At 38.9% G+C, this 25,370-nt stretch overlaps 1 protein-coding gene across 3 annotated transcripts in view; it reads left to right on the forward strand.

The window, feature by feature from the left end:
- Positions 1-25,370, forward strand: part of TMEM132D (transmembrane protein 132D) — a 255,996-nt gene that overhangs the window by 46,226 nt on the left and 184,400 nt on the right. For 2 of the 3 annotated variants that reach the window (XM_032199359.1, XM_032199360.1), the window contains exon 2: positions 13,624-14,512. The exons of the other annotated variant lie outside the window; for it this stretch is intronic. In XM_032199359.1, coding sequence (XP_032055250.1) covers positions 13,624-14,512 — 889 coding nt within the window. The remainder of the gene's footprint in view (positions 1-13,623; positions 14,513-25,370) is intronic. 3 annotated transcript variants of the gene reach the window in all.

Raw genomic sequence — 25,370 nt, forward strand, 5'->3', positions numbered from 1 at the left:
AGAGTCCTCAGCTCCACGTCTTGTGGCATCCTCCTCAGAGGATTCTGACTGTGACAACCAGGTATAACATTCCAATTTCTAGTCAGGCTTCAAGAAAACAAGGTATTTAGCTGAGGTAGATTTTAATATGACCTTTAGAATCTGTATGTGAAACTGTCTCAAAATTGACAGAACTTGTCTCAAACTCAAAAAAATTCTGTCAATTGACAGAATTGTCTCAAAATTGACAGAGAAGTGCTAAAGAAAACATTGGAGGCTTTGTCAGGCAGGGGAAGTAAAAAATAATAACAATAAAAAAAATCTAGTTTATCTATTTTTAGGTGTTTACAGTGTGTCAGACTCTGTAGCATCTGTATCCTCATCAACGTATCTATAAACCACTTTTAAATAGGTATGAGGAGGAGTGAAAAAAGGATGTTTTTAAAAGGTGGAGTCAGTTTCAGGACTTTGAGATTTGCATAAACAAAAAATTTCCCTAGATTCGGTTAAATGAATACTCAATGTGGTCATTGCTTTTGGAGTTTGTGTGGGGAGACAAATTTCAGGGAGCTATTAAAAGATAACTTCAATCATTTTAAAAGCTCATCTGTCTATTGTATTTTTGAGAAAGTTGTCAGAATAGCAAACTGATGCATTTTGTGAAGAACAGAAGGAATTTTCAAATATAGTAATATATGAAGTATTTTGCCACTTTAGAAACTCATTTTACAAATATTTTATTGCAAAATGCACTGTCAAACCACAGACTGACTTTTTTAATGAAAAAATAACAATAATAACAATTCACAGCCATGTAGAAGAATGCAAGACCTTCAAAGATATTCTAAGTCTGAAAAGATGCATTATTGATTATTTAGATGTACCTGACCTGGCTAGTGCAGTGAAATTCTGCTTTTGTCTTCAAGGTCTAAGTATGTTTGAAAACTCATGTCCTAAGTAAATAAATTGGCAACTCTCCAAGGAATTATAATCTGTTGTATTTCTTGCATTGGAAAATCTGAAATGTGGTTGCTCTCAAAGAAATGTTGGGGTTCATCATGCTAACCCATTACAGCAACTGGGGATGCTACTGGGGATGATGAAGCAGCTGAGGTATAGCTGCACCCCTGCTTCTATAATTAGCTCTGCCAAACGTTTTTTGAGGGGAAAAAAATTCCTATTCATCTTTTCTCTCTGACATGCATATACAGAGACAAGAGACCATAGCTGGTGATATTAGGGATAGCTGAGCATCTGCAAGCGTGCTGTACTATTGACCTGCTAAAGTTTGATGTCATTCAGTAGCCTTAATAAGGCTCCTGAAAAACTGCCTTGTTAGTTATTCTGATGTTTACCTGCTTTTGTTTTCAGGCTAATTCTTTTTCTGAGAGACCTCAGCTCCCTCCTTAGTTGACAGGAAGATGAAAAGGATCAGGAATGTGTGAGGATTGAAGATGTAGCAAAGAGAAAATGTCATGTGAAGGGTAAAGACCTTGTGATTCAACAGCAAAAAAGAACGTCAAGAAGGTTCTTTTTCACCTCTGTTAACAAATATAACCTTTATATCTGGGGAAGGTTGGTGAGATATCTTAGTAGTGTCGTGGTTCTGCTCAAGTGGGCAGCTGAGCTCCACCACAGCCGCTCTCTCACTCCCCCTCCTCAAAGAGGAATGGGGAGAAAATATGTGAAAAGGGCTCAAAGGTTGAGATAAGGACGAGATCACTCGGTAATTATTGTAATGGGCAAAACAGACTCTGCATAGGGAGATAGTAAGATTTATTGCCTATTACTAACAAGCTAGAGAAGTGAGAAACAAAGGAAAGAAACCAAAAGCACCTTCCCCCCCATCCACCCTCTTCCACCTCCTCCCCCCGAGTGGCACAGGGGAACGGGGGAATGGGGGTTATGGTCAGTCTACAGCGCTTCTTCTCTGCTGCTCCTTCTCGGTCACTCTCGTCCCCTGTGCTGTGGGGTCCCACCCACGGGATGCAGTCCTTGATGAACTGATCCGGCGTGGGCATCCCACAGGCAGCAGCTCTTCCAGAACTGCTCCAGATATGGGTCCGTACCACAGGGTCCATCCCTCAGTAGAAAACTGCTCCAACCTGGCTCCCCCAAGGGCAGCAGCTCCTGCCAGGTCACCTGCTCCTGCGTGGGCTCCTCTCCACGGGCTACAGGTCCGGCCCGGAATCTGCTCCGGCAGGGGTCTTCCACAGGCAGCAGCCTCCGTCGGTGCAGGGTCACTTGCTCCACCGTGGTCTCCTCCACGGGCTGCAGCATGCAACCCTGCTCCACAGTGGTACTCCCTGGGCTGCAGTGGGACATCCTGCTTCACCATGGTCCTCACCACAGACCGCAGGGGACTTCTGCTCCGGCGCCTGGAGCACCTCTCCCCCTCCTTCTGCACTGACCTTGGCACCTGCAAGGCCATTCCTCACTCCTTTCACTCTCCCAGCTGCTGTGTGGCGCAGCGTTTTTTTCCCTGTCTTAAATATGCTCTCACAGAGGTGCAAAACAACATTGCTTATTGGTTCAGCTCTGGAAAACAATGGGGCCCTTACCAAACATAGGGCAGCTTCTAGATCCTTCTCACAGAAGCCACCCCTATGGCCCCCTGCTACCAAAACTTTGCCACGTAAACCCACTGTAATTTGCTGAGAGATTTGGACTGCATATGTTATTTCAGAGGAGTTTTTCAGGACAGGTATTAAAACTTTTGTCTCCTCAAATACCTAAGCAGGAGAACCCTATGGATTCAGGATGTAATACATTCCATTATTTATAGTGTGTCTATACAACAAACTATAGCAAAGACTAGATATACCCTAGAAGCAGTGCTAATTGTTTCTGGCTGTGTTCCTTGCTACCAAAGTCAGATTCTTTTATCTGTGCTTGCATGTGTATGAATGTATTCTATGCCACCTTCCTATTTCTAGACTTTTCAGGAACAAGTACCTATGGGATATCTTCAATTTCTTCTGGGAATGCACTAAAATATTTTCAAATTGTACTTCCTCTACTGAATATGTTGTAGGTATTATTTAGTGAAATAATGCTAGTTTTATTGACATTCCTGAAAATATGCTGTACGTACCAGCATTAGGGCAGTATTTAAATACAATTTTAAATATATATTTATCTTTTTATCTTCTTAGTGAATGTAGTAATAGAAGATTAATTTTGTAGTTATTGGTTGTACAAATTCAATGTTAGACACAAAGCCTATATCAAGACGTAGAGGCACAATATGGATTAACAAATTTTGAATGAATTTAAACAAGCATTCTCTGGAAGGGGTGAATGATCAGCCAGCAGCCACAAACATTTCTGTGTTGCAGTTCACGTTTGTGGGAGTTGGATTAGGGTATACAGATGTGGCTCGTCTCCTAAAGGGCCTGCAGCTTCTGGCGTATTACTTGTGCTGAGTCAGGTTTTAGCTTGATGCTTAGAATTGGTTTCCTCCCATTGATATGTCCTACTAGGAGAACTGCAACTTCTACACAATCATTGGCATCATTGCAGAAAATGAAGACGGAATTTTGTGGATGTTTGAGGCAGAATCTGATTGACTTAGAGACTTCTGATTTTTTTTTTTGATAGTCTATTGAAGGCTGTTCAATGAACATCTCTGTATTCCCGTATCTGTCATGAGGAATCTGACAATTGATGTTGGATTGTTGGCACTCTGTATTCCCCCTACTGCCCAACCCTGCTTTTCTTTTATTGATTTCTGAATATAATTATACTGAAGATAGTACTTTAAGTCAAGATAATACTGGCAAGGATTTCAGCTTTATAAATTTTAAGTTATTTTTTTATTTTTTTTTTAATTTTGTGTGTGTGTTTGTATTTTAAATCTTTAAAAGCTTCACCATTTCTTCCCTGCAAGTAGTGGCATAGACAGAAAGGGAAAAAGAGGCAAACTATTGCCATTGAAAGCTCTTTGGAGGGCCTGGAAAAATCTTTTGTTATGTTAGATACTGCAGCCACTGTCTCTTAGTTCTTTCACCACCAGGGTCCCTGGAACCATCAGTGTATAGCACCTAGTCTCATACTATTTCACTAAAGAGATTCTGTCATTTCATGGTTCATTAAATAAATGCATAAAAATCATGGGGAAGGCCAGGAGATGGTGTGTGTCAAGATGGCCCAGTGAGTTATGGTGATGAAAGATCACTGTTTGATGTAATCAACAACACTCAAGGGAGTGATGCATCTTATCATGTCTAGTACCCTTTTAGTCCTTGCATCACATGGTTGATGGATTGGGGGCAGCCCTCTGTGATTATTGATGTTTTGCATCTGGAGCTTCAGAAAAGTTTCCTAGCCACTCTTCCCTCAGTAGTTAACATGACTCTTTTTTTTTTTTTTTTTTTTTTTTTTTTTTTTTTTTTTCCCTCCTTACCGTAAATCCGTCACTGTTTTGCCCTTTCATGTTCAGGCTGACATAAGATCTTGTGTGAAACAGTACCATATTCTTTTATCTTAATACTTTTCTCTGTGATTATTAGTTTGCTGCCTTTTCAGGTGGGAACTTTCCTTTGTTATGTGATTTTTCTCTGATCGTTTTTGTATCACTTGGTAATATAAAGGTGTATGTGTTCTATGGCCCTTTTATTTAAATGATTTCTTTATCTGTCTGTCAATGTGAATAATAAAATAACTTGAGGAGGCAGATGAACAATCCTGATGAATGATGAGATGTAGTGTGCCCAGACATCAATGATTAAGTTATAAAATTTCTTCAAACTTCAGTAAAATGAGATATTCCAAGAAAATATTGTCATCAGACTGCAGTGCTGTTGTCAAAAAGACTGATATTTGACTGATAACCAGATTCAATGAGCACATCATGGTTACTGGAATTCCTGGACTGATACAGCAACTGGAAGTACAATCTGCACCCATGAGTCTGTCAAAAGAATGAGCACTTAAAAATATCAAGTCAAATAATGGAATTGAAATATGAAAAGTCCTGGAAGAGACATGACCTTTAATGATCCTTGGAGTCATGTGTTTGAAGTTATGCATGCCAAGATCAAATGCCTGCTTTCATTCCAGACATGGAGGCATGGAAATCCTTTGATGTGTGATTTAACTTTCAGGCTCATCATTTATGGTAGTCTACAAGGAGTTCCTGACAGGCAGGCTTGTGGAATTGATAGATTCACTTACGTGTTAATTTATTGCCCTGCTTTTGAAGTATCACATAGTGGCTCATATTCATGCTGGGAATTGTTTCTGTGATATCAAATTGCTTTGTATGTTGGAGCAAGAGCTCCCTTTCTAAAAGATCATTTTTTTCTAACTTCTAAATTTTTCTGTAAAATCAAACTTGATGCATGGAAAAGATTGTGTGATGAGACCGTATAATATCAGTCATTGTGTTCAAGTAATACTCCATTGACAATATAAATAACACTATCATGGTCACAGCAGTTGAATGTTCCAAACGCGCGCTTTATGGCATGTATTTGGCCTTGGACACAGTGAATGGTATGTATAAAGCCAGTCATCCAGTTTCACTATTTCACTTGGATAAAAATCAGAAGCTCAAGCCAGAGTTCTGGATGCCCTTAAAGAGTCCTATTCTTTGAGGTGGGCCAAATGATATACCACCAAAAACTGAGCAGATTTCTTAATTTAGGATCACTCTGTAGATGTTTTTCATGGTCCCTGATTCAGCATTATATTTAGAGACTTTGCTGGGGTGAGTTTTGTACTGTATGTTGTTAGGAGCTTTTCTTCCTTTCCCAGTTGGGTCAAAGAAATAAATACAAAATGGACTACAGGATTGCTCAAGAGGAGCAATCTAGCAAGACTGCTAATACAGAAGCAAAAGATGTGGTTTGATGAGCAGACTATAACATTTATTCTCACAAAGGATTCCAGCCCATGTTTCAGCAATCTGTTTGCTGACTTTTCTTTCAGCACAGCAATATTCTCATGAAGTTTAAGCACTCTGTGTCAGAATCCTTCTTTCCTTGCAGGATTCAGCACTTGGAAATTCTTTCTGTTTCTGACTGCATTAACAATGCTTGGTAGTTTTCATGAAATTCAGTCTGCAAATGTGTCTTCCTTTTAGAAACAATGATACAATTGATTTGTCTGCATCTGTATGAAGTTTAATTTACTTTATTTAATTTATTTACTTTACACTTATTAAGCATCTGCCTTGTTACTGTCATTAATGTACATTACACTCTCTAATGATATTATAGCTTTAAATTTCTGTTACAAGAAATGTGGAGTTCCCTTTTTAGAAGACAGCTGTTCTGTATAGTCTGTGGCCTTGATTTTCAAATAATTTGTCCCTTGCTTTGTAACAAGCTCCACAAAGACATGCAGAGCTGGGACAAGTTGTAATAACTTAGGGAAAGGAATGGATGTTGGCAGGTTGGGAAAGACATTGGTTTTAGAAAAGAATGATAATTTACCAAGGATGAAACTGTTACGGGCAATCTTATAAACTGAAGCAGGCAGAGGAGTCTGAAATGCTAATAAGGAAAGGACTTAAAATGGGTGACTTCTGGCTTTGAAGCCATTTTTCTTTTTAATTCGCTACAAATAAATGCATGACTCATGGGTTCCAAGGTTTTATTTTTGTTTTCCTATTTGTGACACACCGATTTAGCCTTGTTGTTGTTCTGGTGGTATTTGTCCTCTAGGTTGATGGTGTTCATTACTGAAAGCATGAGGCTTTTTTTGTTTGTTTGTTTGTTTTTTCTGGAAAGTGTTCTCTAATGCTGTGACAGTACTAGGAGGGAAGGTTAGGGTTCTTGCTGCCAGATAGGCTGCATGCTTTTATTTCTGTACTGGTATGGGAGATAGACGCCAGTACTTCTCTTCCGTTCAAGTAGGCAAAGAGTGATGGGAAATCAGTGCTTTGATGGGAATAGCAATAATTACAGATCAGTCGTTCTTTGTGCCTTGTTTTACACAGTTGTGTAAAGAATAATGTGATCACTTAGCAGTTTTTAAACATAATTTCTTCAACAGGAAACAGTTGTAATAGGTCATGTTCAGGATAGGAAAACTCACCTGTTGAACTGTTCCTGTGAAGTGCAGGCAGGAGCTCACCATCACACTGTTTCTGTGCCAGAGATGTCGGCTTTTTCTATCTTTCTTCATGGCAGAGATGTGAGGAGAAAAAAACAAAAACAAAAACAACAAAAAAACCACAAGTGTTTTCTTTTCTGTCTGATACAATGAACTGGCTGAAGACTACAGGAAAATCTGTCTGATTACTCCTCAACCACCCACATTTTTCAGATTATGTCAAGAACTTGCTGAAAAGCTTTTTGAAACATTCTTACTGCGTACTGAATATGGAGAGGAACTGGTGATTTATGACTGGCTTTTAGCTATGAACATGCACTGGCTTTGTGGTTATTGGTATATCCCATCACTATTCTGGCATTAATTTCCAGTTCTTAAAACCTTGTCCCTTAACTTGAATTGTAGATTCTTCAAGGTAAATACTGTTCCTTCTTTGGATGTATCTGTGCATACAATGTAGTATAACCTAACAGTGAATTTGTCTTGCTGGCTTTGTTTTATTTTCTTGTCAGAGAATAACTCCTGGATGAAATTTTCATTGTGGATATCTGTGGGATAGATTTGCATGTTTATGGTGTCGAGTTATTAAAATACTTTTTTGACTCCATGTAACTGCACAGATTTAGATGTGTGGCTGTGTGAAAATGGTTTCAAAGGAAAGCATCTGCAGTAAGATCCTGGGGGGATTGCAGGCTTTTGATCGTGTAGGATAGGGCACTTCTCCCTGTGGGTTTCATTTGCTGCACCCCAGTGTATCTGAGCTAACGATGCTCTTTACAGCCTATTGCACTGAGCTGGTCTGTACCAACAGTGCGCTCTCCCTCCCTCTGGACTCCTGTTGGCCTTTGAGCACCACTGCAATGAACATCTTCATTCCTTTTAAACAAGAAAAACAAGTAACTGCCACAAAGGCTGTGTTGCCTTTCTTTCTGTCTGAGATCAAAACCTCCCATCAGTTTATCACTGTTGTAAAGCTGTTCTCAATAAAGCATAACGCTTAATCAAAGGCTTGAAAATGCAGTGCTAATTGTTCCAAGCAAATTTAAGGTGCCACAAGAATGGCAGAAGAGGTAATACAGTAAGTCCTCCTTGTAAAGCTCTGTTTTTGTCTATTCATGTGTCAGGGCTGCAGAGAAGGATGTTTGAACCAAAGGAAAGAACATGACAAGCAAACAGGAAATCCTGCAAGATACGAATTTCTGAGCAGGATCGTTTCTAAAATAGTTTTGATTGACTTTGTCCATAGTAATGACGTGTACAGGTGGAGTAGATGCTCCCTTTGCTAAGGACTGACTGAGATATAATATGTGGGTGATATTCACAATGTATATAGCTTAGCTTTAAACTGTCTTGCTTGAGCATAAGTGGATTTGGCTGCTTAACTGGGTTAAGAATGAAACATCTTAAATTTCCAAATCTGAGCGTGAAGGTTTATCAGAGCAGACGTCCTTGGGACGTTAATTTTCAGATATTCAAATAGATCAAACTATTAGATTTTTTTTTTTTCCTAAGAAAATGTTCCAATATATAACAATCCTAGAAAAGGAAAGACATTCAGAAGATTCAATGTCTAAAAGTAACTAAAAGGTAATGCTTCTGGCCATGCTGAAAAGAACCACTTATCTCAATCCTGGAGATACAGCAGCAGATATCATATATTGTGTTACCAGTCTGAGCTTGCAGCTGTTAAGGCAATTTTCCTAAGAAGTTGTTCCCTTCAATATATAAGATTTTTTATTTTTTTTAAATAGTAGCACTATATAGTTGTTTGGAAGAGTGTTAGTGTTTTATTTTTCATGAATGCTGGATGGTCATGGATTGAACAGTTTAAAAATAAAGTAAGTGTTAGGGCAATAAAGTCCCAAGGATCTGCTAATGTAGAATGAAGTTAGTGGTCTGTCAGATTTCTTCAATTTTCTGAAGCCATGGTCAATAACGCTGCAGTAAAACTGAGCTATGAATAGTGTTTTTGTCATTGACTGAAAGCTCCTGTTACATGATATTAAAGAAATAAAGATTTAAGATTTTTAGCCAGACTACAGTACAAAATTAAAAGCCTAATCAAGGAAGCAGTCTGAAGTTTTTGAAGGCAAATGCAGCATGTTTACAGTATCATGTTCAGGGATATATTATATGCTCGAGTTTTGGCAGTGTGGGAGGAGACTAAATATGCTGTTTGTTTTTTTTCCTCGGATTTTTTCAAATTCATTGACCTGCAGAGAATTTGCTTGTTCTGTCAATGACAACTATTTTTTCAACAGTGTCAGTCAAGGGAATATTTACTAAAAGGAGGAAAGAAAACCACCCTCCTAGAGCATCTCATCCCAGGTGGCCACTGATTGAAATCCTCAACAAACCATTCCCAGCATGAGAGATCAAATACAGACGTAATTTTTAAGGGATCCTTAAATAACAGCTACTGGCATAAGTGCAGTATCAAAATTAGATTGCACTGGCTTGTTTCAAACTGTTGTGGATCATCTCCTGAAACCAGAATGCAACACCAGTCCACAGTTGCAGCAGATCCTCTTCAGTAGACCTTGCAGTGAAATAGCTTACTCTAGTGGAAGGCTAGTCCCTCAACGTTCAGTAGTGCTGAACAGCAGTCACATCAGTCCCTCAAGATGGAGCATTGCCTGCTATGGTCCCCTGGAAGAATTCCTCTGCAATGTCTTATCATAAGATAAACTAATCTTAAAGCTTGCCATAACTGACCAGTTGAAAGTTGTGTGCATTGCACAGGGACCTTAGGAACATGGATGGGTTGAACTCCTCAGAGTTTGTTCTAATCTGGTAGTGCTGTTTTTTCTCTTGCCGTACAATCGTACAATACAACCTACTTTATGCTATACAGAGAACTAGCAAGGCTATTTAATGTGCTGCATTCCCACATGTGACTATCTTGTTGCCCAGTTCCCCATATAAACAAGTCAAGGTATAGTGGTACAGTAAAGAAGAGTTGCAGTTCTCAAATTTAAGCATATACTTTGGTCTTGATGTTTAACAGCAATCCAGTTACCCATCATCTATTTTGTTTGACATATTTAAACTGAAAAATTCACTGTGTGTGGTTTTTGTCTTATTTATTCAGATGGGTTATTCCAGTGGAATTGTGATTGTTATAGAGCTGATGTGTAGGGTAGACTACTAGCTGATGTGACTGAAAATTTTGAAATTCCACTTTTATGCCAGGTCTCACCCAATAATATACAAAATTGAAATCTTCTGCATATTTTTTTTTTTTTTTCCAAATATATAATTTGTACAAAAATTGTCATGGTTACAGTTAATGACCCCAGTAGCTTTTGTTTTTAATTTTCTATACTTCAGAATCATTAATAAACTTTCATGGTCAAAATCTAGATGGTACTGCAAAGATCAGTGTAGTTTTTTAGATTTTTTTTTCTGTTTGTGCTGATTATAACTGTCTGCAGGTAAAGTGTAAAACTGTTTGAATTTTTGGCCTTTGGCTGTTTGGTAAACTGCTGTCAGTTTCCAGCATAAACTAATTCATATTCAGCGCACAGTGACAGCTTGCTGGTGGGGAGAAGTACAGCCATGAGCAGACTAGTTTGCCATTGTTCAAGAGTTTACAAGCCAGTGGATCTTGCTCTAACTAGTGATACTGTTTTCTTTTGTTAATAGACAGTTCACCCTCTGTGCTTTTTGCTAGTTTGCTTGTTTTAATTCTATTCCTCTGTCCTATTCTGAAAAGTCTTTAATTTACAAACTCTGAGGAACATTGTCCTGTGGGGATGGGGAATACAGACTGAAGATTTGTAATCCCTTAGATAAATAAGCATTAAAATAAATGATTAAAAAATTATGAGGCAAAAACACTCTGTTAGTTTTAATATAAAAATAATGTACTTCTCCCTGTGGAATGCAAGGGAAGGAGCTGCAATCAAAATAAGGGGAATAAAAAATTGAATACCCAGAGCTTTTTTCCTCTTTCTAAGTTGCTTCCTTGATGCCTCGCTGCGTTTAATGGTGCTTTGCCAAGCAGTTGGGAGGAGGGCAAAATGAGCGTGGAATATATAAATGGGACATTAGATGGTGGAATAATGTTATGGACTGGGTGATCTGAGGAGTACGACAGCAGAACAGATTTGCCTTGGGGCTGGGTAGGAGAGATGCCTCCCTGCAATTCCAAATACTAGAAAAGCCATTTAGAGTCGTTAGAAATCTTTGTTGGGGGATTATCTAGACCAGGATCTGTTAAACTTTATCTGCCCTCCCTGAATAGGTGGAGAGAAAGTGGAAGGCAAATGCTACAAAGACCAAGGATGGGGTAAAGAGCGTTTTGCATCCAAAGAATCTCTGTAGTTTACTCTTCCTTGCAAGCAGAAAAGCCTTGGGTTTGATTTTGTCTAAAACAACATCTAATGTTCCTGCTCTTCAGCAGAATATTCTACCTCCAGGGAACACAGGACTTCAGCCTTTTATTGGTGGTGTTGTGCTGGGGTCGTTGTTCTCTTCCTTGAGATGAAATTTATCTTTAATGAAAATGTGATGTTTAAGAGATAACACCAATTAAACTTTTAAAATTAAGAGTTTATTTCAATTATTTATTGCAAAGGAAAACAGAGAGGAATTACGGCTTTCCAAGATGGAGAGAGAGATTTATAAATTGTGGAAGTCTGCAACCCATTCTTTCTGGCCTCTTTCACTCTGAGATTTGTGCCTTCCAGAACACAGCAGAACGATGCCCACTTTTATCTAGTTGTGTCTTTTGTTTTGGTTTAATAGCTGGCCGGTTTTGGTTTTCCACATAGGAAGTTTTTCAGCTCCAGTTGTTGAGTTTTTCAGCTTCAGTTTTTCAGTCTTGTTTTTGTCTTGTGGTAGTGTCTGGAGACCTTAACTGAGATCACAGCCCTGTTGCTGCATGTGATACTTTCATGTTTATAGTGAGGTAAGTCTGTCTGCAGCACTTGCAGTTTACACAGACAAAGGGTGAGGGGAAATAAACTGTAATACCCTTACCTGTTGGACACAGAACTGCAGCACCAGGTTAGTGACTTGTCTGAGCTCCAGGTGATTGCAGAGTGTGATCTCCTGTGCAAAGTGCTTTGTGTGGAGGTGCCTGGATTGGCGTGCTGGATATGGGAAGCAGCAGCGTGGCTTCCTCTCCCCTCATCTCCTGCCAAGGCAAATTGGCATTTCAGGTTATGCTGCCCACAGGTAGATTGGGTGGCTGGTGCTGTGAGATAAACATTCCAGACTAGTTCTGGTGAATGCTTGCACTCTGCAATCAGAGTTGTTAGGAACTAACAGTAGCTTCCCATAGGATCTGAAGGTAACGAGATTCTTCAAGCCTGTTTGAGCCTTTCTGCAGCAAATTGCAGTACATAAATGGTAGATTGGTGGTTAGGGGTAACCATCATCAGTTTAGGCCATGGCATTTCTTGACAAGGTGATAAATATTTAGGTCAGATACCAAACAAAAATTAAGGGCTAATAAAGTATTTGTGGAATAGAGCTTGGGAAATTGGGTTGCCCTTGAATGCCATCTGTGGTAACCCTTTGTCACTTTTCTGAATAAGGTTACAGATTTGAGTTTGCTGTGGAAAAAATAATGAGATTTATAGCTCAATTAGGGTGTAAAGACATAAGCATGAAGGTCAGATGTTCAAACAGGAAAGGTCATATCATATCTACATCTGTATTTTTTAATAGTGTATGTCTTTGCTCTTTGGGACTGACAGTTCCTAGAAAGGATGGAGAGCTTATTCTTTAATATGATAGCCTGCCTCAGGTAATTGCTTGATGGCACAGTTAATAGATACCTCACAGTAAGAGAGGCTCAGTGTCATTGAAAATGTTCTTGCAATGTGCAGTGATGTATAACCTACAGAAAATGCAGTTGCATTAAGGAACAATGCAGGGTTAGGCAACAACAGTGGTGCGAGTCCTTATAGTTACTTACAGGAAAAGAAACCTTTCTTCCTAAATGAAGTGAAATAGAAGGACTGTAAATAGGATGCAAATAAAGCTCCATTTGAAGTCTTGTAGTACCAGAGTATTGTAAAGGAGCGTTTATGTGTTGGTTATTGTGTTAATTATTCTCAAAGTGATTTCAGCCTTGTGCAGGAAGTCACTTAAAGTCCATATATTGCTTGACAGTGCTGCAGAGTATGCTGAAGTGAGGTCTAAGTGGTCCGTATGCAGCATTTGATGTAAAATCATGGCACTGCTTTTCAATACAGGAGCAGTTTGCTTTAATGATCAAATTTCTTTTTAAATGTGCCTGTGCAGTGATGTTATGTTGCAGATGCTGATGGAGTAATTTTGCTCTCAAATAATAAATGTATATTGCAAGTAAAGTTACGGCATTTAGCACAGGTAAACCTATACAAGCTACTCTTTTAATCTGTCTGCTGTGGAGAACATAAAATAGCCTGTTGTTTTCCAAGCTAACTAGATAAATCCATCATCTGTTTAGGCTACTTCTGCATGGATTGATGACGCTTCTTATGGCCACTGGTATCACCTACAGCACTGTCAATCCCCTATTAAAGTCAGGAAGGTTATATCACAGTATGATTTGAAGATTTGATCTTTTAAACTCTGCTTTCCTTTCAACAGTGACTGAGAGTCGAGGGATCCTGGAAAGCATACAGAGATTTTCCTTACTGCCAACTTACTTGCCTGTGACCTATCGTATCCACAACGCAGATGTTTCCTTCTTTCTGAAGGAAGCCAACCAGGATATTATGAGGAACTCTAGCTTGCAGTCCCGAGTGGAATCCTTTCTCATCTACAAATCCAAGAGGCCACCGGTGTTAAATGCCAGCTACGGACCTTTTTCCACTGAACAAGTTGTGCCCCAGGACTTAATGCTATCTTCAAATCCATTTGGATCTACTAACAAGTTCTCATTTAATTGGAAACTTAAGGCCTTCATAATGAGTAACAAAATTTACCCTAGCAAGCCCAAGGTCCAGGTTCTGTTCTACATCGTGGGCAGGGACTGGGATGACTACAGCACCACAGAGCGGCTGCCCTGCCTGCGGGTGTTTGCCTTTCGAGAGACACGGGAGGTCAGAGGCAGCTGCAGGCTGAAGGGGGACTTGGGGTTGTGTGTGGCAGAGTTGGAACTCCTGGCAAGCTGGTTTAACCCCCCCACAGTTGTTGCTGGCCGTAAGAAACCAATGGATTTTTCTGAAGGGAGCCCTGTGGAGCTTTACTATGCCATACAACCAGGAGATGAGAAAGGAGAATGCACCAAGGAGGATGTTAGGAAAAGTAATGGGATCCGACTGGGGCACAATGACATTGATGAGTCAGGACCTCCCTTGCAGAGGATTGGAAGTGTTTTCCTTTACCAGACACATGCTGGCCCTTCCTTAAATGAAATTAGATTGGATAATAATATTGCCATCCGGTATGCACCAAAGACTGTCAAGCAAGGTGACATTTTGACTTTCCTTGTATTTATTGCTAAAAATTCAACAGAAGATCAATTCACACTGAGGTAAGGCTGTTGTTTTGCTTCTTTGGTACCTTATTTTTTTCTGCTCTTGGTATGGGAAGTCAATTTCTCATGTATAATTTTCCCCCAAATCCCTCAATTACTGCTCTGCAGAAACTGAATTGCAGTTGGTTGACTTTGTTTTCCTTGTTTGGTCTAATATTTTATGAATGGCTGAGATGTGATCTCTTTGAGTAAGAAAGGATAATAATAAAAAAAAAAAGAAAAAGGCTTTTGAGTGCTAATTACAATAATGAAAAATAGACTAGGGACCCATATGTGGGCTAATAAGAGATAACATTTAGAGTCTCCTGAGCTAGAGTTTGTGGTGTTCCTAATCTCTCACTGAACTCACGTTAAGATTAGTAAAGCTCAAATCTGCAAAGGTATTTATAGAATGTGAGCAAAAATTAAGCATCTAAGTAGGATTTATACGCTTAAACTTCTCCCCAGCTTGTAAGCTTGTCTGTTTTACATGTTGAAACTCAAACATGCCATTATTCAAATAAAGTGTCAATAATGGCAGGGTGGTGGTGGCAGCTTTTTTTGGTGTAATATAACTTCAAGTGCCATGCTGATTTACTTGGCTGTTTTCCAATCATTTGGGGTATTATTGGGAAGCTCCTTCTAACCACCAACCCAAGAATGAACAGCAAAGACTATCAGGCTATGTGGTGGGGCAAACTGGGCATAGATGTGCATCTCATGTAAGCAAGGCTGTCTGGTTGTCCTCTCCTTTCAGGTTTGCCACTCTGTGTGTCAGCTCTGTAACTAGGGTTGTGGGTCTGACAGTGCCACAGGGGAGTGGTGTTTGCAGAACTGCTGTCTTTGGCTTACCCCCTCCCAACAAGTCACGTCAGCTCGTTTAGCATTGGAGGTAAACACTGTACCATGGCTTCTGAGATTAACTGCCTTGTCCTGGATATTTGTCCTGGGGATGAGCATTGATGCCAAATCTCAGAAAGGCTCACAGAGTGCCCCTCCTAAGGGGCTTCATGAGTGCAGGAGGTCTGCTGCTCCCTTTGTCAAATGTCAGAGGATAGGGGAGGTGCTGGGTGCCTTCACCTAAAAAATTCACTTGTACTCTGACTTGAGACAAAATACTCCTTTCTCTCTTGTTTATATATCTCAAACTCCAAAAATCTCTGGCTAACATCACGTAGGTGTTTCAGGCCTCAATTATTAAAATAGCACAAAGCTGTAAATGCAACTTTGTTGGGCTTGGATGTATACCTCATGCAGGATTGTCTGCTTTGACTTTGCTGACCTAAGCAGCAAGGGCTCAAATTGTTCGTTTTTAAGTAATATTTTTTTTCAGGGTGGTTTGTGTGGGATTTCCAGAGGAAGTGGTTTTCCATAAAATCAGGTCATTTTTCCTTAACAAGTGTGTGATATATGACTGAATAACCACTTAGCTGCTGACTTGAGGAGTTATTTCCTCTTCATGTGGCAGAGGACAAATACCAGTAGGATAACCACTCTCCTTACCACACCAAGCTTTTATGTTCTGAGTCCATCTGCCACCGACTTAGGTTGCTTTTGAGTGACTGCTTTCAAGACAGACGATCTGAATTCCTCAGTCAGCAAACATTCAGGGGCATCCTTCTAGCTTTCTGTATACTAATGACATTGAAGTTACATAACTTCACACACAGGGACTGCTATAACTTCTGAAAATTTGTTTAAATATAAAATAAAAACTTTTCTAAGAGAAATAAGGTAAAAAGAAACAAAAACGAGCACCTCCAGTGGCTTATACACTCTGAATGCAACATCTTAGAAATCTGATTTCAAAGCATCTGTACTTCCGCGATCTGTGATCAGTTGAAAGTAGAGCTAGCTTGTAACTATGATAATTATAGTAAATGTAGGTTTATAAAACTTCCAGATGTCTTGTTTTGCTTAAATTGGAATGAAAACTGAACACCTAAACTTCTAAATGAATGCTATGCTTCTAACATTACTTTTCTGAACAAAAAAAAAAAGGAAGCAATGCATTCGATTTTTAGCTTTTTATCTTAAAATGTAAGTTATCATAAACCAAAAAAAAAAAAAAAAAAAAAGCTAAAGCTATCATTGGATAGCAAATAATAGTTAAAAATGAAAGCTGTGGCGTTTTCTTCAAAAAATCAGTTTGTATTACCTTTTAAAAACAAACTTTTGCAATGGTTTGCTGTTACTCGTACCAGTTTCCTGAGTTTTGATTTTTCTTGACCTGCTTTTTCTAACAATACCTAGATTTCACTCAGACCGTAATCTGCTATAATATCAGAGTAGTTACAATATTATCTTTTCTACCATGCTGCTAAACCACCATTACTTATATCTCTTTGATTGTGCTATGGTATGTCTATTTTTTTGTCAGAATTGTAGTATCTATGTTCTGCAGTCATCCCTCCATGAACTATACACAGTTTATTCAGTTTTGGATGGTTGCTGAGCTATATGTATCTTCTGCTATAAAAACAGCCACTAGGTAAGAACAAAAATTGAGCTTGATTAAATGCTTTGGGTAAAATTCTGTGTTGGGAGCTGTTATAATCCCAGTTGGATGAGGAGTTAAAGCTCCTTTTGGGGCCCTTTGTTTAAGAGGAAATGTCTCTTGGAGTGGTTAGATACTGAAGCAACCCAGCAGCAAGCAGCAAAGGTGGGGCTGAGGCAGCAGCGCTGTGGGGCTGATATTGGCAGCAGAGCACCAGACCAGTGCAGGTTGTACAGTTTATGAGTGACAATCACAACAAGGAAGAGTTTCCAAAGGAAAGTTTCTTCACTGAGACTTGAGTGCCTTACAGTCCTGGTGCAACTGTGTGCCTGCCCGCGGCCCGCAGTGGGTGTTGTGTTGGCCAGCCCCAAAATGTTGCTGGTGGTTTGTGTTGGCTCAGGCTGCCCTTGGAAAAGGGAGAACTGGTGAAAGCCTTAAGATAACAGTGGGATAAGACTCACTATTTCTGTTTGGCAGCTCAGAACAGCTATACGTTCTTTGTCAATGTTAGGCTGATAAAGACTAACTTACACTGTTTGTGCTTTGTACAAGAATGTTAAAATTACATTTTGTTCTGTGTGCAATGGCTCAAGCATGGGCCTATACACTCATGCGTGTGCATGCAGCTCTCCTATGTGGTTTCTGTTGAGATCCACATCAGCTAAAAGCACTGAAGCAACTGCAGATAAGGGGTGAAGAGCATGTTTACTGTGGTGACTAACTTCTCTGAATACTGTCCTTTGACTGAATTAAGATTTCCAGCCCTAAACTAGGACCTTACATGTCAGTTTACAATATCCATTGTACTATGTAGGTTCCCTTGTGGCATAGTGAACTAAACCAAAGAGAACATTTGTTATGCACTGCCTATTCTGATTTCAGAACGGATTGTCAAGCTGGCATTGTGTAAAAGCTACTAGAGACCTATTCGATGACCTGGCTGAATTTTAAGTTCCTAAAAACTGTAAATTCTAATGTCTTGTAGGGGTACAGACATAGGGTCAGGGTAGATGGAAGGAAATTCAATTTCTGTTAGAACATGTAAATATGAGGGCATGAACAGACATGTAGAAGGTCCTTCCTGTCAGTTGAGACAGTGAAAAGGAGGAGAAATGACCCGCTAGTGTAAATACTCAGTAAAATGACTGATCAAAATCCATAGGGAATTATAACAGGCCTTGTCTGCTGTGAGTGTTTGGAAGGAAATGGTGTGTCTAAGGAGAGAAATGCAGGTTGGGGAGAGGAAGAGCAGTCTTTGGCCTCAGCTGTTACACAGATCACTCTATTATCCAAATGGTCCATTTTTACCTTACAGTGTATGGATTTGCACCAATCGATGGCCAGTTATTACATGACAGGCATTTTTTTTCTTTTTTTTTTTTCTTTTTTTTCCATTTTGAAAAATATAAACTAGTTGGGGAGAATTCAGGGTTGCACATTAAAGCTCACTATATGTGGTCACACTGCTTCAAAGGTCATAGAGAAAGTAATATCCGTCTCTGATAAAGGAAAGGAAAAACAATAATTCTTTCCCCCTCAATATAACTTTTATGAGAAAATTGTATTGATCTTTATTTTTGAAACTGTCACTTATATTTAGAAGTCCTATCCTGAGTGGCAGCAAGACTTGGCAACTGTATTCATACAGTGAGGCCAAGGGCTGCTGGCAAAATGCTTTTACCATTGCTTTTGCTCCAGTGGACTGGAAATCATGACTTGAACAGATGGAAAACATAGTATGTACAGAAGAAACAGAAAAAAGAAGAAACAGTCATGCAAAACAACCACAAATCAAAATTTATTTATCTCTCCTGAATATTCTTTGTTTCAAAACAATTATGTTAAGAGTAAACTCTGTCTTCCTTCTGACAGGAAATTATCTCCAAGGGGATCCTTGGAGAAGTTGCTAAATACAAAATATATAGGAAAAGGTACTTGTGCTCTTTTTTTTTTTTTTTTTTTTTTTCCTCAGACTGCTGTTTTGTGCAATAGTGGATGTGAAACTGATGGACTGTTTTTAATTTATTGAAAGAGATGGACCATAAGGGTCAAGGTGTAGGCTTTGGTTAAATGAACTAAAGAAATTAAAAATATTTGTCTTGACTGTATAGTTGTGAGAGAGGAAAGGAAGGAGAAGATAAAATGTAAATGATGGATAAATATGGAACAAGCCTTAAGAAGCTGCCTGCTTTCTCAGCTTGTGTCACACACTTTCTTCCTCTTGGTCTTGACCAATTCACTTCACCTTTCTGTAGCCATTCTGCCATTGCTGCTGTAAACAAGTATCTGAAGATGATGTTTGCAAGCTGTATGCAAACAATGAATGATTATAGCTTCCTAGCGAAGCTGTGTTAAATGCTTTTATAAAATAAAGGGTTGAACATCTGGTGCATTTATCCTATTACTTTTTTTTTCCTTTTGAATGCAAATTAATTATTCATTGTGTTCTTTGTAACCAGCAGCGGAGGCAGGTTGTGTGCAGAGGCACAAATGCTGTAGAAAGAACATCTTAGCCCAAAGACAGAAGCTCTAGAGCCCACAGCTCTGCCTCTGTGATCAAAGGCAACCCTCAAAGCCCCGAAACACTGACTAGCACAGGACATACACTCTGGTGCCACACAAACTTCTTTATCATCTTTTCACATGCTGATGACCAGAGAAGGCTGAAGACCTTGTCCTTCCCTTGAAGAGTTGTGAAGTAATCCCTGAAATTTGTGGGAAATATTCCAGTCTTCCTCCACCTCTGTTTTCTCCAGGTTTCACGATGGGCATACTGAAAACTGAAATTAAAAGGAAATTTTTATCTGAGGTTTTCTGCCAAATATGAGAGTCATAAAGTATTATTTCATATTAGTCCTTTAAATACTTTCAATAATTCATGCTTCCAAGCTCTTCCAATATCACAATTCCTGTAAACTGCAATCCCAGATTACTGCTGGTTATTAACACTGTGCTGTGCTAGATAATTGCAATTAATATATGTATGGATGCCATAGTTCTTTTCCAAACTTAGATTCAGAAAACTCATGTTCCTACAGTGTCAACTTAGTTATTTTTTTTCTTAGCATGTTATTGTTGAGCCTAATAAATATATCTTTTCTTTCAAAGTCAACAGTATCGATGTTTTCTGCTCTCAACCTTTTGAATTTGTTTTCATATTTCTAGAGATAAATCAACAAACAAATGTAGAGATAGAATTGCTCTAAGGTACATAATGTTAGGTGTAGCTATATACATAAAAATATAGCTATTTTTTAAACAGCCATTCAAATTATAATTATGCTTAGTAGTGAACACTATGCAATAAATTATATACAAATCTTACCCTTAAAGAAGTAAAAAGTGATGAGAACAACAGACTATCACATATCCTCTAGTTTCCTGAATGTGTTTTTTTTTTTTTTTTTTTTTTCCCCACAAAAAAAGGTGGGAAAACATTCTTTTCATTACTTCATTCTGAAGTGGAATCCCAGATGCTGTGTTTAACCAGGACACTGGTGGAAATGTGCCTTTTTGTTGCCTCCATGTCTTTTCACATTGTGATGTGGATTTTTCCAGAAACTGGCAGTACAAAATTGTGCACCATTGTCAGACTGGGCAGCATGAGGCATCCCAGCGCACAAAGAGGGATGCAGGCAGGATCTGACACTGCCTCCCATTCATAAGTAATGCAACCTAGTTTTATAGCAAGCTGCAATGTAGTTTTGTTGCAATCATTGCAGTCTTTTTCTTGAATGCTTGGCAAGCGAGGGGAGAGCTGTCTCCCTTGATCACCTGGTGGAGCCCTACTCCACTGTGGATTTTTTTTATTTTTTTTTTTCCACAGTTCATAAATTTTAGCAGAAGTAACTGCAGGAGAAGCATGGGATTATGAGCCCTTCAATGCCTGCCCAAAAGCCTTGGCCCTTTCTCTAGGTTAGCCTACGGCATGCACTGCCTTGTTGTAGCTCCTCTGCTTGTGCCTTCCAGTAATGGCTTTTCACAGTGGAGACTTACATTTAAAGGCTGTGCTCCCCAGGAAGGGTAAGAATTGGCTGTTGGTAACATAGGTTTGGAAAAGACTATATGATAAGGCAGAGCTTTTAAGGCTTTACAAGCCCTGTATGATCAGCCTTAACGAGTATTTATGATCCCTGTGCAGAGGACAGTTTAGAGTGGTCTGTTGCTCAGCCAGACATTGTACCAGATCTCTCTGGAGCTGTTCACACTTTGGCTCACTTTGGCACACCTTGGGCTGCGTTTCCAGTTAGAGAATCCCACCTTTATTTCTTATATTCTTTTACATTCGTAGCTTTATGGCCTTAATCATTTTCTGTAGCTGCTGCTGAGTGAGTAGCTATTGGGAAACTTCAGAGCAAATCCAGTTTAGCTTCACTAGCAACATGAAATGTTCTGATTATATACTGTTAAGTTGGTCCATGCTATCCTAGCCTATATATAGTTTTGAGCTTCACTGTCAAACTCTATGAGCAGACTTCCAGAGCAGAGAAATAGAAAATATAAAATGCCACTATTTTTATGAAACGACTGAAGGTTGTATTAGAAACTCATAAAACTCTGGTATTGTGAGAAAAGGTGAGCTGAGGTTTTGTATATGACATTACTGCATTTGTAAACCAAACTTGGAGGTCAGAAATATCTACATACCATTGTTATAAAGAGCTTGTTGTCTGTCTATAGTATTTTTAATGCATTTTTTCTGATGATAAGTGTGGGAATACAGTGACTAATGTGAAATTGTGGTAGTGAATAAGCAATGCCCATTGATAATATGGATTTTTTTTTCTTAAAAAGCCCTTAGAGTTTAGGTTATGTGAACTTCTCTTATTTTTCATTTTATCTAACAATCAATCAATAATAATCCAGCAAACATGAAAAAGGCTGCATAAATACATGAGGACAGTGGAGTTGAGATCATTAGCACTCAACTGGTACAGCAAGAAAATTTGAACAAGACTGACATTTTATCAAATTGCTTGTGTGCTCTTCTAGTGCTGAGCTAAATCAATTTATTTTTTTTCATAGTGCTGAACTAAATCATATTTTGGAAGTAGAAACAATCAGGCAATAAGTAGTGATTGGGAAAGTTACCAGCCACATAAAACTGCGTAATGAAATGGGCTTCTCTATGGGCCTTAAGTTTATGTGGCTATCTCATACTATTCCCAACCCTGAATTTGTACCTCTTCTGACAGATTGAAAAGAACCCTAATCTACATCTTTCTATCCCTTCTTCTATAGCTTTGGTTTGTTCTGTCACTTAACCTTAAATGTGGGTGGGGATGTTTAAACAATTTGTAAAACCCTCTCTTCTCTGGCATTACACAACTGATTCTTTTTCTTTACCTTTTAACTACTTTTATGGTCTGACTTGGCCAGTTAAAAACTGAGAAGAGGAATCCACAAAAAATCCCTCTGATTCTTCTGCAGCAGTCTCTGAAGTTCAGCTGTCTCAATACCCAGTCTTGATGTAAAATAAATAAATAATCAATCTGTATTTTTTTCCTGGGTTCTCTATCCCTCTGTTTCTCTACTGCTGTTTGTTATTCCCTATATTAGTGTTTAGTGAAGGTAAGGAGATTGTATATCCAAATGTCTGATTAGATTTTATTTTTCTGTACTTGTAAATTTTAGCCAAAATTTTATTAGTGCAGAAATTGCCACCCTCAGAGAGAAAAGGTCTTTTAGATTAAAATATGAAGGTCAGTATCTTTTAAAGTTCATTAGTTAAATGGCCATTTGCTAGTATCTTGTATTTCTTTGCTACAAAAATCACACTTCTAATGATCTTCTTACACAATGCCTTATGTCTCCTCTTTATGTCCAAGACAGGTGAAAATATATTTTTTTTCATTTTACATCAATGTACAGATTTTTATCTTTGAACCATGCTGATCTCCAAATTGCTAATGATGCCATCTGAGTATTTTCAGGTGAGCCCTCTGAAAGATCACTAGTCTTTCAGAGGAGTCCATTGTTTCTTTGGTCGTATTTCTGTATTCGGATGAGTTATCCTGATCTTCTGATAAGTAGCAGTTACAGTGCACAGAAAGGAAGAATGGATTTTTCTCTTGTCCAAATTCTTCCTTTAAAAGCTGGTGTTGATATGATTGAGTAGATCGTGTCCTCTTCAAGGAGCTGGTAGATCTAGAGTTTGTCTGTGACCTGTTGGATGAGCATCTGAAAACTTTGGGTTTTTCTGTGATTCAGCTCACTATATGGGAACAAAAAATTATGTCATTAACAGCTTCTCTGGAAGGTATTTCTTATTTATGATGTACTATTTTGATTATAAAGTTGTAGTAAAAGATTTTAGAAATTATGCTGTATTGAAAGGGAGGACCAAGCAGATGGATGAGTTATCCTCATCTCACATTCCTGAGGAGGATGTGGTGTTGCCCACAATGGGATTTCAGGGCTAGAGGTAGCTGCATTTGAGATAACCAACCCAGCCGCATATCCAGTCCAGAATGTGTATGGGTGGGGATGTTTTGATCTGCCTGTGGCTATGTGTTCAGCATCTGAAGCATCATTCTGATGATCAGTTTCTCATTTATGAAGGCAATTTGTATTATGATTCTTGCCAGTCTAATTGTGTGCCCAGCATCCAAGAATTTTTTTTTTTATTCTTCTCTGCTCTGCAATCTCTCCTGTCAGAGTGGGAGTGGATGTTTGCATTTGACTCTAGGGACAAAAAAATAGGCACCTTGAGCTAATACATTCATTTGCCCTCTGTAGTGAAAGGTTGTTATGGGTGAAGTTAAAAATGAGACATCCAAACCTTGAAAAGAACAGGGTAAGGAATAATCACCACTGATAGTTATTTCTTCAGTTTTAAAAAGCACCCCTAATCACCAGGTCATGATCTTGTCCAGGGGTAATATAAAAGGCTACAGAAATAAAAACACACAGCCCCTTAGCAAGCATGAGGTCCCTCCGGTTGCACTTTTCCCCATGCCTTATCACTCTTTTGGAGCCTTTGCTGTAACCTGTTCACGAAGAGATGATACTGCTGGGAAAAGGAAGTTTCCATTGGCAATGTGACGTTAGCAGGCCAGAAAGACTATGATTATAGCAACTCTTAGAATTCATGTGTCTTCGGTTAGTGGCTGAATTAAACTCTGAGTTTTAGAAGGTATAAAAATAGCACATTTCAGCTAACTTGAGAAGATCTGATCTTTCTCCTGTCCTCTAGCTTCTGTCCGTGACCAAAATTTGATGGAACTGTTTTTTGAGAAATGTAAGGGAACACTAAAAAACAGCTTCTGGTGCTAAGGAAGTCCAAAAACTTAGAACCTGCCTAACTCTTCAGAGGAAAGAAGATAAAATATGCAGTAGTCTGAGCTTTTTTTTTTTTTAATACACAGGTTAGAAGCAGAGTTGACTATTTGGGTAGGTGTAGGTAGAGGCAGACTGACTGTTCAGGAAACGTACTCTTACTACTTAAGAGTACCTTGAGATGTTAAGCAAGATTACAGCATACCTGAGGTTTCCAGGCCTTGTAGCTTGGTTTGCTGTTTTTGCAAAGGTGGTCTTTAATGAGGTGAATCACTCGTGATGGTCTCTGGAGCTGTCACTTCAGTCAGACTACATTCTGGGACGTAAACGAGAGAAGTGACATGCTGAAGTAAGTGAGAATTATGTTCTGTCACCTGAGGAGATGACAGACTCTTATGTCTGTATTGTTTCATCATAATAAATGTTTTTTCCTAATATGATATTGTGCAGTGATTGCCTTTCTAAAGTAGTCCTAAGGTGAAATCACACTGATGCTACTGGCTCGTAAAAGGCTTTCACTGACTGATTTTTTTCTGCTGTGTTCAGCATGCTCTACAAATATGATTTAACTTTCATAGCCTGTTTATGAAGTAGTCAAGCAAATACAATTTTCCCCATCTTCTCGATGGGGTAATAGCTATCCTGCATTTCTAAGTGACTTGCTAATGGCCCCAAAATTGTCAGTAGCAGTGTGGAGTACTTAAGAACTACTGCCTTCTAGGGCACTCTGTTACTTCCTGTTGCACTGGCAAATTACATTAAAAAGAAAATAGTTCCCTTTGTTAAAATTATTGCAGTTAAGATCCTCTGCCCTGAGAATCAAAGTTGTGTTGACCAAGCAGGTGTCAAGAAACTGAGACACAGATCAAGCAGGCTGTCACTCACATAAATGGTCTTTACAGTTGGCTGTTATTATTAGGGCTTATTGCATTGCAGTAGTACCTAAAAGCTATAGTCATATACTAAGGGCTACTACCTGTCTGTCAATACAAGCAGAACAAAGACGAAATCATAACCTTTGCAAGGAGTAAGCACTGTTGGTTGGACCATCAATAAACACGAAGCCCTGCAATCAGCATTGATGTTCTGCTAACAAATACC

This window comes from Aythya fuligula, chromosome 17 (genome assembly GCF_009819795.1).
Source record: "Aythya fuligula isolate bAytFul2 chromosome 17, bAytFul2.pri, whole genome shotgun sequence".
NCBI lineage: Eukaryota > Metazoa > Chordata > Aves > Anseriformes > Anatidae > Aythya > Aythya fuligula.